Raw genomic sequence first — 17,644 nt, 5'->3', positions numbered from 1 at the left:
CACCTTCGGTCAGGAGTCGCAGCAGGTCCTCTGCTGAACTGTGGCCATTCAGCAAGCCTTTCTCAAAGCACAGCAGAGCCTGAATTCGGGAGCCTGAGCCACCCGGGTGAAGCTCCACGGAAGCAAATACAGGGCTGGAGGCGGAGCTATGGGCCAGGCTGGCTTCGCTTTTCTAAGGAGCCTTTGGTGAGTTTGATTATCTGGTAGATATCCAGCGCTTCTCCTGAAAGACAGTGCACACTGGTCAGGCAGCTTCCTGGAGAGCTGTATTTGAGAGCTCAGAGGTTGGAGAACCATAAACTAAAATTTAAGAAAAAGGAGTGTGTGGAAGGGTTAAGAACCAACATTTGTAGGAACAGTCATGTTACATGGGTCTGTTTTGTACAAACTAAGTTCATCTTATTTCCCTCTAAAATCAAATCTCATTCTGGTTTGACTTGTTTGGCATTTGCAATACTAACAATGCACTTTGACTTGCACAATAAATCCTCTTCAAACATTTCTGGTGTGGCTGTAGAGGGCACAGGTGCAGAGGAAACATTTGAAGCTCTGGAACTCCCTGCACTTACTTGAACTGCTTTCTGGAAACAGACCTCCCTTTGTGATTCAAACATCACATTTACTGGGGCCCAGTGGTACCTTATAAACTGGAACAGCCTAGATACAGCATGAGGTGAAATTTCTTCTCTGGAGCCCAGCCCCAGGCTTCCTGCTGCCTAAAACCACTTTCTAATCTCCCACCTCCCCCTCGGCGAGTGCGAGAACAAAGGTGGTGTGCTTACCCTGTGGAATCCCGTATCTCCTCTCCATCCCTGTTGGGTTGGAGGGGGTTTTACAATCCATGGTCACTTCTTTCCTGAGGCACTGGTCGATGTCGACTGCACTGAAAAAGGCGACTGACTGGGGCAAATCGTTCAGACCCAGCTTGTGGGCAAACATGCACCTGAAAGAGACCAGTCTCCTGTCACATCTGTGCCCTGCTGTGAACACAGGCCCTCCTTGAAGAGTGAGCAGCGCACCTAGAGCAGGGCCAGGAAAGCTACAGGGCCAGTGCTGCCTCCCCACAGCCCAGCACTCCTGCCGATGCCGAGGTGCGCGCAGGGACCCAACACACCTCCAGTGTGCACACTTCCCTGGTACAAAAGGCTACTTTCAATGACTGTATTGGGCCAGCATTTGAGAAATGACTTTGGTAAGTGTAACCCAAAGGACGACTAAGAGGGCAATTTGGAAAGATACTGGCTATTTACCCATAGTTCCCAATCTGGTTCTGAGTGGCAGATCAACATGGGATGGTAATACGCATTTCATCCACTGAACTAGGAATTTTACTAAAGAAAACACAACTCAATATAAAACATGTCTTCTAAGTCACACTTATGTTTTCCCATTAACAGTGTTTTCTGTTAGCACAGTAATAGACTGTTCACACTTAAAACATGTATGGGTAAAAGAAAAACACTTTTCTATGAATTGAGAAAAGCCTTCAGTCATTTGATTTTTGTAACAGAAAGGTGAATTCCTGGGAGCGCGATCTGAGACCTACTCACTGGAACAACCACCCTAACCTTGGCCCACGTCAGTCACCTCGTACAACCCTTTTAAACCCAACAAATCTTAAAGTTTATGCCAGTTTTTTTTAGGACTTCGTGAACTTTAAAATTAGAAAACAGACCCATTTCTGGGTTGATGGAAACTCAGGACTGCGTGGCTAGTCTGCAGGAGCCCCACACAGCACTGTGGCCCCGAGTACCTGGTCAAGAGGTTGGTGATCTGCAGGGCCAGGGCAGCGCGGTAGCGGTCTTCCTCCCGCACCAGGTAGCGAACCTCGTCGTGGATGCTGATACAGAAGCGGCCATCAATGGCGAACTCCTCAAACAGCCACTTCATAGCAACCAGCATGAGGTGCAAGTAGTCCACAGCAGAGCTCTGCACCACCCAGTTCACTCGGCTTGTCATAAACTGGGGAGGCCAGGTAGGTAGGTGAGACAGGTACTCCCAAATGGCAGTCAGTGCTGGGGCTGGGCGAGGCCCACCTCCGCCTGCCCCCAGGGTAGTGAGATACCTGCTCCCGGACAGCTGAGGGCTCCAGGGCACGACTGATGCGGCAGCCAAGCACCGGGGTCTGGGGTGTGTCCGACATGGCAATGCTCTCCAGCTTATTGAACATTTCTGACTCTGTGCCCCCCTTCCACGCTCGCTCAGCAGCCACCTCCCACTTCTTCCTGTGTGACCTGGGGGACCATGAGCCAGGCAGGCTTTGTCTTCAGCATCTTGGAGCCAAAGCCCAAAGCATCCCAGTTCTTGGGGGACTGCTCACACCCGCCAAACACAGAAGGTTCTCACTTCTTTGCGGCCTCTCTCTGGATCTTGCGCAGATCCTGCGGAGAAACCCAGCCGTCCTCGGTCCTGTCCACAGGGAGGGCCAACTGCTGCACCAGCCACTCACCCTCATGTGTCAGCCGATACCTGGAGGCAGAGTCCACTCGATCATTCCATGGCAGTGCACCCTGGGGGTCGGGCTGCTTCCCCACAGGCCGGACTTCAGGGGAGGAAACTGGCTCAGAGGCCAAGTGATGTGCTGGGGTCATAAGCTAGGAAGAGGTACAGTAGAGACAGGAACCGGACTTGGTGGCCCTAAGCCTGCGCTAGCCATGGGAGCCCAAGGGACAGGTTCCAACACGAGAGCCATCACTGTTCTTACTGTCCTTGGGCTGGAGACACAGAGGTATCCAGGGGACACGGCCAGCGCGGCAGACAGTAGGTACTCCTGGGCGGAAGGAGGTGTCTGGAGAGCCAGACCTGGCTCACCCTTCTTCACCTCCCTGTCTCGGACTCCTGTTTCCCTCCAGCCTGCAGACCCCTAAGGCTCAAGAGCCACATGTCACCTGCTTAAGGAGTACCAGGGCTTGCCCACCATGTGGCAGTGATCTGCGACTCTGATGCCTTCCAAGGCCTCCACAACTAAGGGCCAGCCTCCCTTTTCTTCACCGCCCTTGCCTCCACGGCCACAGCCCACCAGGGCTGCCTCAGCCAGCAGCCCCTCCGCCCACTAGCAGCGTCCACGTGCTCTGCACCAAGTTTGCTCCCCTGCCTGTGCCGACAGTCACTACCCCACTCTTGGCTTCCTTCTCCTTCAGTCTTTCATTAGCAGGGTTTCCACAGCCAGCTAACCAAAGGTGAGCACATACACTGCCCCTTGAAGAGGCTGGATGAACCTCTGCCTCTCTTCCCCACCTTGTAGGCCCTAGGGTACAATATGAAGTGCTATCTGAGCAAATGAATCTGAGGCCCGGTCAGTGAACCAGAATCCACCTTGGGCATCCTCCGTCCACCACTCAGTCCCCTCCCCAGTCTCCCCTGCTGCTCTCTTGCCAACCATCTCAGACCTGCTTGTTCTTACTCCCACGGACACCTGAGTAAGGAGCCCATGTGACCGGCCGGGTATGCTGCATAACCAAAGCTATGGATGTGCTACCTGAAGTAGCTTTACGCCGTCATGCTCCACAGACAAGCCACCCACAGCCAGGTCACAGAGGCCTGGTGAGCACGCTCAGGTGGCGGGCAAGAGAGGAGAGGAGCAGAGGCCTGAGGTCCAGGGGGGCCACAGCCAGGGAAGGCCCTCACCAGCGCAGGCCCTTGGTGACGGCGTACATCTGCTGGGCCTTCTCAGCTGCCTCCTGCCTTGTGAGCCGGTGGTTGAACTGCATTAGCAGGCGCTCAGCAAAGGGCTGCCCGGCCCCATAGATGCGGCCGTAGTTGAAGACCTTGGCATGCTCGCGGCTTATGCCCACGGTGGAGGCTGTCTTACTGTGCAGATCAGTGCCACTGCTCTTCTTGCCCTGTAGGGTCATCCACCCAAAGGCCGTGCAGCCTGGAGGACAAAGCAGGCACGAGCAGGCAGCTAAGATGATCTGCCCAGCCCTAGGCCTGCGGGGCTGGGTGCCTCTATCAACCTGCCTGGCTTTGCTCACCGTGCATGCCAGCAAAGTGGGCATCTCCAAGCACTGCTGCGATCCACAGCTCCTGGGAGTCCACATCAGCACCCACGAGGACATAGCCAGGCGGGGCCTGCACCATGGCTTTCAACTCACTGCCTACACGGTCAAGCTGCGGGAAGAGAGAGGTCAGGCCCACATACCCACACTACCTCCCCTGGTTCCTGGGACCAGGCCCAACTGAGTACCAGGGCCTCGAGGGAAGGAGTGCCTGTTTTAGAGACAGCCCGACAGCACCACCCCACGCTCCAGTTCCAGGTCCGGTGTCCTAAGCAATAGACTGGTAGGTGAAGGGCCCCCACTGTGCCTGGCCACCTCGCCTGCACGGCCTCATCTGAACCCACAACAGACAGCTATGGCTGTTACACCTGCACTACCAGCCAGGAGGAGGACCAGACACATCTGCTAAGGGAATGCACAGGGTCCTGCCTGAGCCAGCCCTCAGGATCCTTCATATCCTCCTTGCTAAATCCCCAGAGACCCTCTGAGATCCATTTCCAGACCTAGGAGAGAAAGAACAGGGGCCAGTGTACAGGACTCGTACCCGGGCATTGCTGGCCGTGAGCCACGTGGGCTCCACAGCCCGGCGGGTGATGGTGCCGGCAGTCACCACCTGGGGCAGGATGGCCCCATAGCGGCCTTCCTCATCATAGTTGGGGTGCCTGGAATGGGGCAAGAGGAGCAGAGACATCAGCAGATTGCACTGGCCCTAGGGTCCTCTCCACTCAGCTCTGTCCCAACAACCACCCAGAGGCCCATACCTGGTCACAGCACGGGGCAGAGCTGACCTGGGCAGCCACACCACCATCTGGGAGCTGTAGGGACAGACAGGCTGCAGCTCAGGCACAGCTATAGGGAGCAGAACACACCCATGCTCCACAACAGCCCGCACCCGCTCAGCTTTAGGGAGGCCTTCACTGCCTGGTGCAGCCAAAGCAAGGGACGCTAGAAGACACTGACCAGACACGCGGGCCATGTAGGGACGGGCCAGGCCTCTCAGGTGCTTCTGCCCCCTGCCAGGGAATCCATGAAGCCCTCCTGCCCCCTCTCCCCACCCCCAGGCCAGATTGTACCACCCATCAGGGCCCTGCTGTTTGAAGAGTGGACCTGTGACTTCCCAGACCGACCCATCTGCCATTCCCACACCATAGGGCCCCGCTCCCAGCCCTACACAGAGCTGACAGACTGACAGCCCTCCTGGGTCTTCTGAGGTACCCTATGGCTCTGGCTGTTAGACCAAGGGGTTCAGTGGGAGCTGGGAGGGCACACTAATGTCCTCCAACACCCTTTTCCATATACAGGGAGACTGAAGCCGAGAGAGCAAGCACCTGGCTCAAGGTCCAGGCTCCTGGATAAGCAGCCAGGCCCTGACCACAGAGCAGCTGTTCCTATGGCAGGCTAGGCTGCGTCAGGGTGGGAAGTCGGGGGAGGAGTCCCTGGGCTGCAGAAACCTGAGTCTGCACCCACACAGTGACCCACCTGATACGTTTATGGGCGTTCCTCCAAAAAGAAATCATTTTATTGATTTCCAGGGCACGGGGCCCGCTGGCACCTCCTGTGCCAGCCTGCAGGGTGCCGTCCTCCATCTTGGGCAAGAAGTCCTTGGCAAAGGGGCTGCCCACGTTAAAGTTGTTACCATCCTGGAGGAGGCAAAGGAAGCAGAGGTTGGAGGCTGGTGGAAGACTCCTGAGTGGGGGGACCCCAGGGTCCTCTCCACAGAGCCTAGAACTTCAAGCACTTGGGAACAATATCCTTTATCTCCTCCCTCTTTCTCATACATACACGCGTGCGCACGCCCATGTACACACTAAGCCACAGACACAAGCAAACCCTGCTCCTGCCATAATACCATCCAGTGGACAGAACCTATCCTGCACCAGATATGGTGCCAGACACTTGCCCTTCCCAGATCACTTAATTCCACCTCCGTGCCCCTCGACATCCAATGTTCAGAGGAAGGAAAACCAAAGTTCAGAGAGGTGACAACACTGTCCGCTACCACCGTCATTCCCATGAAAAGGACAGTCTCCTAGCCTGAGTCAGCGGGGAGGCCTACTGTGAGCCTGGCACATACTGAGGATGCCAGGGACAGGCGTGACGCACGCACACCTTATGAGGCAGCTTGAAAAACCAGCAGCCGGGGATGTCCACATCGTTGTAAGGTCCATTGCCATGGTGACACGTGGGCTGGCTGGCTTTGGGGCCACCAGCAGCAGTCTGTGGGGCCACACATCTAGATCATGCCCTGCTCCAGCACCTGCATTCAGCAAGGGCCAGGGGGTGGGGTGGGAAAAGGGCCTGAAACTGGAAGCAGGTAAGCTGGGAAGTGACAGCAAGGCATGAGGGCTCAGGCTTCCTCCTCAAAGGGTTGGCTGGGGGAGCAGGACAGCATCTCCACCCCTCCCCAGTGGCTCTGGTGGGGAATAGCTAAGTGGGCACGAGGCAGCCCACTGCCCAGGACCCATCCAGAGACTCTGGGCTCACCAGTGCTGGAGGCAAAGCTGGCGCCGCAACGGGCCGGTTCTCTACTTTGGCCTCGGCCTCCGGGTCTAAGCAGCCCAGCTCCTCTACCTGGAAGGGCCAGGAACAACAGAGTAACATGGGGGCTCCACATACCTACCAGCCCTTCCCTGCACAGTACTTGGCCGGCCCAGGCCAGGCTGCGTCCGGAGGCCCTCAGACCTCAGGGCACATGCTGCACGTACCGTCTGCCACATGGCACTGCTGTCAGTGAGCAGGAACTCCTCGGCCAGGCCTGCCTCCTGGGGCTGCAGCTGCTGCTTCCCCTGTTCCAGGCAATGTGTCCGGTACAAGGACTCAATGGCTCTGGGCAGAGAACAGCGGCAACAGTCTGAGTACTGTAGGCCACCTGTGGGCCTCTCACAATTCCCTTGCCCAGGCCCCAGGATCTGCTTTGAGCTGCAAGCAACAGGGCTTTCTCTGCTTTTTAGACAGAGAGTGACAAACTGAAAATGCAACAGAGCACTGCACACCGGGTTCCTGGGCACACAGCACTGCAAGTCGGGACTCAAGGTCCCACCGCAAGCTGGCTCCTGCACATCTATCCATGGGGGGCTCGAGTAGCACGGCCCAGCTCCGCTCCTTTTGTGCAAAGGCCCCTGAGCCAGGACCCTTAGTTCTGGGCCGCTTCAAGTATCACAACTGCCCTGGACCTGTCAAAGGCTCAGGGTTGTAGTGATGGTGAACCCTTTAGGGACAAGTGCCCAAACTGCAAACCAAAACCCACTTACTTATCACAAAACACTAACACTGCAATTAAACCTGAATACTGTGGTTTTAGTTGAGAAAAAACAATTCATACATTAAAATACAAATTAACACGTATGTCATACGCTCCCCACCACTGGCTTATGGACTCAAGCATAACTAACTTCCTCAGGCCTGCAGGGGCACCAGGTGTACCTCAGTGGTATAGTGCTGGCCTAGCATGCATGAAGCAGGAAGTCCCGGGTTTGGTTCCCAGCACAAGAAAACCAATGAAACGGGTAACCATCCTATCTCATGGGGCTGCTTGAGGAACAGATGAAGAAAGCCCTGCAAAGGGCTCATTAACACAGTGCTCGGCACATAATCAGTACTCAAATTATACCCAGGAAAAAGTCCTCCTCCTTGCCGCTTCTAACAGCCTCCCTCTACAAGCCTTCCTTCCTGTGACGGTGGCTGAGCTGCTGGGCCCAGGAGCAAGCCCTGCCTTCCCAGTGATGCCCTAGGGCCCCCACATCCAGGCATGGAGGCCATGGGGTCAAGGAAATCATAGAAAAAAGAACTAGAACCCAGACTCCTAGACCCCAGCTCTTCCCATTGTCTTGCGCTGACCTTGGCTTCTCCAGCGAAGACCCAGGGTCCTTAACCTCTAGCCCCCCACTCCCTAGAGCACAGCCCGAGCCGCACCTGTAGGGGCAGGCCACCTCCGCTGACTCCACGGTGCTGCCCTCAGACAGGTTAGCCAGGTTGTCCCGCCGCCCGGGCACCAGGTAGCCCCAGCCGTGTCGCTCTGAGTAGTGTAGGGGGAAGCCGTCCCAGGTCAGTGCCATGAGCTTAGGTGTGACCCGCATCTGCAGGCTGAGGAGGCTGGGGCCTGGGGTCCACGCAGGGTCCTCTAGCCGGGGACAGAGCTTCCGGTACCACCTAATCCCACCAGGAGGAAAAGTTTGTCATGGGGCAGAGGGGTGTCTTCATGACATAACCACTCACCCTCCACCGCCTCAGGGCTTTCTGGTGACCCAGACCTATAAGTCACCATCCCCTCCTTTGGGATACTTTGATTGGAACCCTGTGGAATCTCCTAGAATGGTTCTGTCTCCAAAGGAAAGACTATGTCAGCCCAGTGGCACTAGGGAGAACTCAGGATCCCCAAGTGTACCTCAAATTTCCTGTATCTTCCACACAGAGGGAAAAAACCCACCTCCCTGCTACCCTGAGAAGCCCTAGGTCCTCGTGGGCTGTCCCCAGAAAAGGCCAGCAGATGCCAGGCAGTCACAGGGCTATGCAGCACCACGCTGGCACCCCACTCTTCACTATAGCTCCACCGAGGATCAGATGAAGGCCCCCTTCTCCAGGATCCTCCCTTCCCAGCGCTTGCTCTGTTTCACTAACAGGCACCTGTCGCTGTGCTGTCTGCATGCCCACGTCTCCCAGGGAGAGAGAACTACTGGAAGGGACGCCTTGAGCTCCGCCTGTGCCCCAGCGGCAGCTGCAGATGGCACAGGAAGTGCTCAGGGCTCTGTGCCTGATGAGCCCAGGAAGCTGGTAGGGCTGCTAAGAGCATGAGCAGGAGTGAATGAATGGCAGCAAACATGTGCTGCCTCCATGTGAGAGCCCTACCAAGGGGTCTCATGGGGACAGCACAAGGGCAGCCTCTGGATATGTTGAGACAAGGCTCACCCTGGGTGTCCAGGAAGGTGTTGGGGCCGCTTGGGGAGGAGCTCTGTGGTGCCCTTCAACTGTTGCAAGCAGGCATGGGCCGTGATATTTTGCTGGAACTCCTCTTCCTCGCTTGGGGGGCCGGCGTCTGTGCAGGGTCAGGGAGAGTCAGAACCAGGAGCAAGGACTCTCAGGAAGACCTACCCAGCCTGTTCCTCTCCAGGAGGCTGGAGAGACCATTCCAAGGGCCCCCTGGGTCCTAGGATTGTCCCGGGGACCACCCTGCCCCATCTCCTGCCCATGCTCCCCACCTTCCTGATCCGTGGGGTCCCCAGGGGCCCCAGCCCCCTCGATGGGCAACTTGCTGGCTGTGGCCGGCTCCTCCTTCTTCACCTTCTTTGCCTTCTTCTGCTTAAACTCTTGCAGGTCCCACTCCAGGTCCCAGAGCCAGGGGTCTTCCTTGTACCTGCACAGCCAGGGTAGGGCCAAGGCTGAGCCAAAGACCAGGCCTCCTGCCTGCCTGTCCCTGGCCCACCGAGCCTGGGTACCTCTCTCCTGAGAGCAGCTGGCAGGCGTCATTGGCCAGGTCCATCAGTGACTTCTTCATCTCCCGCTGCAGCTCCTCATAGGTGCTCTGTGCCTCCTCCAGGTAACGCTCCCAGTTCTGGTTGACAGGCAGGTAGGAGACACCCATCTCCAGCATGCCGGCCAGAGTCACCGGGTGGGGGCACCTTGGGGACAAACACCAGTACTGCCTTCTATGACCATGGCAGCTGAGGCTTTGGCCCAATCTGAGCCAGTTTGGCAAGTTCACCCCAAGCAGCCCACTGGCATAGCTCTGAAGTCAGACCGGGGCATAAATCCCAGCCCTGCTGATACCTAACCCTGAAGCAGGTCCCTCCTCTGTCACAGAGAAGTAAGCTCCCATCCTCAGCCTGAAGTGGGGGTGAGAGATAACAGAAGTGAGAAGGGCCACCCGCTGCTGGTAACCACACATACCCCAAGATTACAGCTGGGGAGTTAGGTGTGTCTGTGTGTCTCCACGATAGGGACACTGAGGTTTAGAGAAACCAAGTAACCTGGCCAAGGTCAAGTGAACAGGATAGGACAGTCAGGGGCTTGAGCAGGTCTGGCTGGTGCTTGTAACTCACTAATAAACCTCAGCCTTCGGCTCAGGGTCTGCACACAGAGACGCTCAACAAATCAAGATCCGGCACACAAGACACAAGCACAACCCAGAGTCCAGGGCCCCACAGACACGGCCAGGCAGAGGAGCTCTGTTCTTTGTGCGTAAGCAGGTTAAGTCCCCAACCTGAGCAAGAACTAGTGCCACCTGATTCCAGCTACTGGGACCCACCGACCCCCAGGAATCCCACACGGCCTCCCCCTCACCTTTCTAAGAAGAGCGGCAGCTGCTGCTGGAAAACCTCATAGGTGGCCCAAACGTCCTGGGCACAGTACCGCATCAGGTCCTGGCACAAGGTGACAGGAAGGCGCTGGGCGGGCAGGTACCCACTACCACCGCCAGGTCTCAGGGTCAGGCCTGGCAGTTACACCTCCTCACACTTAGTTGCAGGTCTGCCTGCCACAGCCCACAGCCCACAGCCCTGGAGCGCCCTGCCGACACCATACCTGGAAGTTCTCCCGGATATCCTTCATGCTGCCCTTAACGAACAGTTCTCGCGCCTCCTTCTCCAAGGGATGCCCTCCCACATACAGGCTGTGCACATCTGCCAGGTTGTTGGCACTGCTGATGTCCACCCAGTCCCAGCAGGAGATCTGGGGACCACAGCAAAAGAATGCAGGTCAGCTGGGCCACAGTTCAGCCATGTGGTCTGGTAAAAGCTCCTACGGGTCCCCCATGGGTTCTCTCACCTCCGGGCCAGTGGCTTTGCCTGGGGACTTCAGGCCTCGCTGTGTGGACTGCTGAGCCTTGCGTTTGCCCTGCTTGGCTGCCATCCACAGACTGCGCTGGAAGCTGCTCAGCCCTGAGATGGCCATATGCATGCTCATGGTGTCCAGGAAGCGCATGCGGGAGCCCTGGAGTGGAAGGCAGGCTATGGGCAAGGGGCCAGCTGGCCACTGCTGCAGTGATGCCCAGCCCAGCCCCACCTCGGTTCCTCCCACGACCCTTCCACCTGGTACGTGGCTGCTGCAACACAGTATCTTCATGCTTGCTTGTGTCTGCCCTCAGCCTGTGGGGGGGCTGCCCTAGGACCCACACCCACCACCCTCAGAGGTGCAGACCTGGCCAAGTCCCAGGTTCCAGCAGCAGCTCCGAGCAACCCAGGCACACGGTGACCAAACACAACCTTCAGAGCTACCAGTGTGGCCCCCAGGCCCTGCCACTCACAAGCACCCAAGCCAAGGGTGCGCTTCCCTGCCCTGCCTCTCCCCTAGGGCTGCTGTGAAGACACGGTAAAAAAGAGCTTTTCAGAAAGAAAAAGGAGAGAAAGGTAAGAAGACATAAAAAGAATGAAGATGTTATGTACACGTGGCTATTCCCAACAATGGACGTAACGATCAGGTACTGCCAACATGTACTCATAATAAAAAACTCTCGTCACTGCACACCATGATGGTTCTGAGTGTCTGACATGTACGCATATGCAAACCCTCCTAAAAATCCTCCGAAGGAGTTTCTATCGGCTCTTTTTACCAAAAGGAAACAGGCTTAGAGACGGTAAGGAGCTCACCATGGCCATCCATGGCGGAGGCAGGGGTGTGGAGCAAGGCTGTGACTCAGAGCCCCCCAAAGATCTACACTAAGATCTAAAGTGCCATGACCACTCTGTGACAGCTCCAGTGCTGTCCCAGGCCTGGCCTGGGGACAGAACCCTGGGCACAGAGACTGTGCAGAGCACGTCCACAGGAGTCCTTGCAGCTACTGCACGGGATGGAGACAGTGGCCATGGAAGCAATGGCTGCCCCAGCCCCACTGGGGCTCCTGCCTGCCGTGTGAGAACTGCAGCCCCCAACCTTACCTGGATCCGGTACTGCTCCCTGATATGGGCTCGGTCAAAGCAAACGTTGTGCCCCACCACTAACTGCTCCTGCCAATCCTGCTGGGTGGAGCTGCTGGCACCAGCAGGGACCTCCAGTGGGATGAGGTCAGCCGGCGACAGCTGGTTGGTCCAAGAGTAACGCTCTTCCACCAGCCGCCGGCTGCACCAGGAATACCTGAGGGAGGGCAAAGCAGATAGGCTGAGCATGGAGGCACCACACACCTGCTCTCCATCACCCACTGCACAACTACCACTCCATGCCAGCTCTTGCACTAGCAGCTGGGGACACGCATAAGACCCAGGGGTGCTGCTTACCCTCACAGAGGTCAGGGGCAGGGAGGGGGTACACCATGGGGCAGGATTACCAAGCTGCTTTGCTTTCAAACTCCCACAGACAACAATGGCACCCAGTACCACAGCACTGGGTGCCATGCGCGGGCACTTGGGCCTGGGCCATCCAAGTATTTCTAAGGCCCATGCTGAGTCTGCACTGGGCTGAGGTGTTTTACAAACACAGCCAACCCCTTATGTCTAAGCACGGAACAGCCAGGGTTCAAAGTGCTAGTAAAGGAGACAGATGATAACAGAACCCAAAGTGAAGATTTCTTTTTTAGTTGAAAGTGGCAACAACAAAAAAATGACACATGCTGCACACACATACAGGATGAATCATCTGACGGCTGCAAAGATTCTGAAGGACAAAGAGCAAGTCATGCACCTCACAGAAGCAGCCCCCTCAGTGTGCGGGAGACGCTGCGATGGGAGATGTATGTACATGTGCCGGAGGGGGTGGAGGGGAGATGAGCACTGCACCTGACACCCACCAGGAAAGGCCGCCATCTGCCCGAGACCCGAAGGAGTGGCCACTAGCTGTCCCCAGGGTCAAAACCCACTCCACATCGGTGAGGGGCTAGGCCACACGTGTGGACACCACAGCTGCAGACCGCCCTGCACCTTGATGGAAAGGGGGACAGGAGATTTGCCCCGGTGACACAAAATTGGTGTGTTTGGAAGAGAGGTTCCTAGTTTCAAACCCATCAAAACCTAACTCACTCTGAGTGGGGGACTCAAGCTCAAGCCCCTCCCTTGCTAAGCCAGCATATCAAAGCCCTTAAAAATAATGCTGAAAAAAAGGCTACAGAACGCCAAGTATTCGAGACTGTAGTGACAAGAGGGACTTTAGAGACAATAAAAAGCCACAGTGGTACCAAGACATAGGTCTGCAGCTGTGCATGAAGTCATCTTATGAACTTATTTGTGCTTTTAAAGGAAAGCCAAAACGCACACGCCTTGGGTAAGACCAAGATGAGCTGGAATCCATGCCATTAACACTGCAGTTTTCCTGTGACTCGCCAGTAAATGCGGGGGTGTCCTGTGTAATGCCCCTCTAGCCTCACAGCAGCCTCTGAAGCTGCTCTGCAGGAGGCCCCAACCTGCTCAGGCTCCCCCCAGGCCCAGGAACTATGGGCCAGTCAGCTACCTAATGTCACACTGTCGTGGGGCAGGGGTGCGCTGGAGGGCTACAAGCGTCAGCTACAGGGCATCATCTGGCACCCACCTCACCCACCCACCACTGGAGGAAGATTGTAGCACGAGCCCTGTCCTCAATGACTTCCAGCGTCGGGCAAGCTAAGCAGTGCCCCCGGTATCGCTGGCAAGGATGGAATGAGAATGAGGGCAGAATGGGAGGGACAGAAAGAGAAAGAAGAAGTTAAAGAGAGAAAGGAGGAGGAAGAGAAAAGGGAACTTTCAGTAAGCTGGCCAAAAAGGACGTACAGATCAAAAAAGCAATCTTTCTTGTCACTGGTTGCCTAATTTTCTTTCAGCCACCAAAGCCTACTTTACCTTTTCAAATGATGGCCACTATTCCCCTTTATTTGACCATCAAGTTACATAATAAGCACTGTGATTCTTATTATAACTGGAACGAAATCAATGCAAAATCATCCAGTTTTGCTCTTTTCAGCCATTAGTGCCTACCTTATCTATTTAGCCATGCTTTCACCATTTTCAACTGCATATATAACATTTCGCAGCTTTCTTTACAAAGATGGAGCTTCCAATAGGAATAAAGAAACTGCCAACTTTTTTTGCTGGCCATGCCTGAAAGCATTAAGGTTGTAAATAGTATTTTAATCCTGGAATGAAGAATAAAAAAGGGGAGAAACAGTACTGCCATCATTGTTGGAAAAAGAAACTTGGGTAGCACTTAGAAAGTTACTTAAAAAGCAGAGACAAAGACTGGATATACACCTGTTTGGGAAAAAATGCCCACTTGGGAAACTAGGGGAAGCGATGTGTCTCAGCTGGGGGTGGTCAAGGCCATGCCACTCTGGAGGGCATCTGAAGGGCTGGATGGGATTTGGTTTGGCATTTATGGGGGAGCTAGGGGTGCTGAACACCTTACACTGCCTGGTCGGCCCCACAAAAGGGAGATTCCTCCTGCCCACAATAGCCAACAGCATGCCGAAACAGAAACACCATGCCAATGTCTTGTCAGACTAACTTCTCATGCAGCTACTGGGCAGGGAGTGTAGGGGCCAAATCTTGGTCATCTCAAATGGCCTCCTAGTCGCTCTCAAAACGCTGTACGGTCCTAACTCCACCTGACGTTTGCTTGGGTATTTGTTTACTGCCAGCATCTTCCCACCAGAGAGTAAGCCCCACAGACGCCAGGGAAAGCCTGCTTACTTCACCACACCAGAAGCCCCCGGAGAAGCACCCAGTACACAGCAGGGGCTCAGGAAACTCACTCAAACTGTTAAGCTGGGCCCCCTACTCGCGATAACGTCCCTTGCCCCCGGCCCCTACTTACCAGGCCGAGGGGGATATGGCCACCGCCAATGTGGGGCAAGTTCCCTCTGCCACGCAGACCTCCACGTCGAACACCAGGGCCCGCTCCTCGGGGATGGCCACGGGTACGGCCTCCCCCTCGGGGCCGTACCGCGTCCAGCCCTCCGCCCAGGCCCAGCTCTGGGGCTGGGGGGGCGGCTGGGCCTGCAGCAGCGAGTTGGCCGCCTCCAGGTAAGGCAGGCTCTGCTTCTGGGCCAGGAGGCGGAAGTGCTGGTCCAGGCTGCCCCCGTAGAGCGGCGGCAGGCGCAGCTCCACGTCTGGCAAGGGCGCGGCCGCCTGGCCCCAGAGCCCGTGCCTCTGCAAGTGCTCGACGCTGCGGCGCACCGCGGCCTCGTCGGGCTTCGGCCCTCCGCACCCGAAGATCTGCTCGTGCAGCCCCCTCGAGAGCATCTGGATGTGCAAGGGGTTGTGCCGCAGCTGCCCGCCCTCCGAGGATGGCCCTTGCGACTGCTGCGACTGCAGCTGCCCGTCGCTGGGGACGGGGACGTGGACGGAGCTGGAGGCCCAGCGACCCGGTACTGGAACTGGCCCTGGCCCTGGCCCGACGGCGACGCCGGCCACCTTCTTCCAGAGCAGGCGACTCATGGTGAGTGCAGGGAGCTCCCCGCTGGGAGTCAGGACAGCTGGCCTTGGGCTCCAGCTTGGCTGCGTTTACAGGCTGGGAGACTCGGGGAGAGACACGTCCTGTCTGTGTTCTCCAGGCAGTAAAATGGGGCTGACCATGCCTGCCTTCCTCCCACAAACCCTACAGGAGGCAGACGACACAAGGCGTTATCACATGTGCGGTGAGTTGAATTAACAGCCATCACTCCTTGACCACTCACTGTGTTCCGGGGCCGTGTGCTAGGCCCTTTGGGCACGTGTTAATCCTCAAACCACCCTGGGAAATCGCGAAGTCCCTCCCGGGGAAAACAGGCCCACACGGGCTCCCGCAGCGGGGTTCGGGAGGAGCACGACGCGGGCTTGGCCCCCCATTAGGCTCTACCGAGCTGCGTGACCTTGGGCAAGCTTAGGCCCCCACTGCCTACTCCGCAAAATGGGGTCACGGGGTCTCCCAGTCACCGGAGACTGCTGTCGGGGACAGAGGGCGCACACGTCTCGCGGCCCTGCCCTCCCCCGGCGAGCGCTCGGCAGATGGCAGCTACCACTGCCGCGGCCGCCGCGGCCCCAGGGCCTAGTGCGGAGAGATGCGGCGCCGGGATTCGAACCCGCCGGCTACCGCCGCGCCCCGAGCCCCCACCCGCACCCTGGGGTCCGCACCGCGCCCCGGCACCGGCCGCCGCCCCGCTCCCCGCCTGGAGAGGAAGGGACCGTGCCGCCGCTCAGGGACCGACCGCACCCCTCCGAGCCCCTAGGAAACCTCGCTCGGCCCAGTGCTCCTCAGTCCGCGGCGCCCCTCAGCGCCGGCGGAAGATGTGAAGGCCCCCTCGGCGCGGCCTACGCAGCCTCGGGCTGGCGTGCGGGACGGAGCCGAGCAGTCAGCTACGCTGGCAGCCGCGACTTCCCGTCCGCGCCCGCTAGGTCCCGCGGCTGCCCGGGAGGCGGGCGGAGACTCCCCACACGGCCAATAACAGGAGCGAAAGTGGAGCAGCCCGCATGCGGGGGGGTCCGGGGAACTTCCGGGAGGGCGCTCCCTGTGGAACGCCCGGCGCCGGGATCCGACCCCCCTCCTCAGGAAACTGATGAGTCAGTCCCGAGCGAGCTGGGAGCCGTCAGAATGTTGTAGACCAAACATAAGCATGAAACTGTTGAGTGGCCGCGTGGCCTAATGGATAAGGCGTCTGACTTCGGATCAGAAGATTGCAGGTTCGAGTCCTGCCGCGGTCGCAAAAGGGGTGTGTTTAACTTTTATCTTACAACCTTTGCATTAGGAATCACGTGTAGTATGAGTGCTCCTGCCGATTTTCTTCGCAATTTCAAATTGGAAACTCCCTAAACTGCTGGCCTACCACACCCCCTCACAGAATCAGGGAGAAGAGGCTATCCCTGCTGTCCTTGTGCGAGATGCGCACCTCTAAAACAACGTAGCGGAGCACCACACATGTCGGAGAGGCACCTCCCAGGCGGAAGTGCCTCTTTATAATCAGCTGATCTGTGGCAGCGTCATGGGGTCTCCAAGCTGAGGCTGACCGCTTTCCCCACCTAGTCCCTCGCAGCCTCCCCTGGGCCCGGCGATCTCGCTGGAGAAACGCCGCGCGTGTCCACACCTGTCTCCTCGTCTGCCCTCTGCTGCCCTAGGAGCTTCGGCTGCCCGAGCCCCGCGGGGTTAAAGCGCCACGTGGCTGAGCCACTGCGTCCACCACCAGAGCCGAGGCAGGAAGAGGTTCAGGGGCGTTTGCGACCAACTGGAGTCACACTGCTGATCGGGAACAAAATGCAAGGCACCACCGCCTGCTGGCTCGTGCCTTGGTCCAGACGCCGGGGAACTGACTTCAGAAACTGACTTGAGCGTTTTTTCAAGAGTGGGGTTCAGAGAAACAGCCCCTCGGCAAGTGCCTCTGGCTGGGGCGCACCCTACCTGCTTCTGCCACCTGGAGGGGAACACAGAAGCTGTTGGCCAAGTGGCCCTGAGCCCCGTCCCTCTACGTGTTCCTTGTCCTTCAAGCATGAAAAATACTGGGGAGAAGGGGAGTGAGACAGGGTCTTGCTATGTAGCCCAGGATGGCCTCGATTCTCCTGCCTCAGCCTCCAGAGTGCTGAGATTAGAGTGCTGAGATTACAGGCCTGCACCACCACGACTGGCTACAAGACACTTTTCTAAGTGTACTTAATATACACAGGGATATTTGGGGAAAAAGTGAAATCAACTGGAAATGCACGATTTAATAATGTGGGAATTTTTCCTGTTGTCCCATAACTTTTATACCTTTGACTTTTTTTTTTTTTTTTTTTTTTTTTTTTTTT

At 57.0% G+C, this 17,644-nt stretch overlaps 1 protein-coding gene and 1 non-coding gene across 2 annotated transcripts; one reads left to right on the top strand and one right to left on the bottom strand.

The window, feature by feature from the left end:
• Positions 1-61: 61 nt before the first annotated feature.
• On the bottom strand, positions 62-15,793 carry Polg (polymerase (DNA directed), gamma). The gene is made up of 22 exons (XM_005381556.2): positions 14,703-15,793; positions 11,867-12,062; positions 10,758-10,922; positions 10,515-10,661; positions 10,275-10,354; positions 9,431-9,613; positions 9,194-9,348; positions 8,904-9,030; positions 7,911-8,147; positions 6,704-6,824; positions 6,483-6,569; positions 6,108-6,215; positions 5,478-5,638; positions 4,760-4,813; positions 4,543-4,660; positions 3,975-4,110; positions 3,628-3,874; positions 2,347-2,469; positions 2,066-2,234; positions 1,754-1,962; positions 783-943; positions 62-223 (listed from the first exon to the last, which is right to left on the bottom strand). The coding sequence occupies exons 1-22, from the start codon at positions 15,323-15,325 to the stop codon at positions 147-149; spliced, it is 3,684 nt and encodes a 1,227-aa protein (XP_005381613.1). The 5' UTR covers positions 15,326-15,793; the 3' UTR covers positions 62-146.
• Positions 15,794-16,494: 701 nt separating this feature from the next.
• On the top strand, positions 16,495-16,567 carry Trnar-ucg. Its single transcript has one exon. It is a non-coding gene; the product is annotated as a tRNA-Arg (tRNA).
• Positions 16,568-17,644: the final 1,077 nt, after the last annotated feature.

The sequence above is a fragment of the Chinchilla lanigera genome, unplaced genomic scaffold (genome assembly GCF_000276665.1).
Source record: "Chinchilla lanigera isolate Chin_1 unplaced genomic scaffold, ChiLan1.0 scaffold00015, whole genome shotgun sequence".
NCBI lineage: Eukaryota > Metazoa > Chordata > Mammalia > Rodentia > Chinchillidae > Chinchilla > Chinchilla lanigera.
This window is presented reverse-complemented; position numbering and strand designations above follow the sequence as displayed.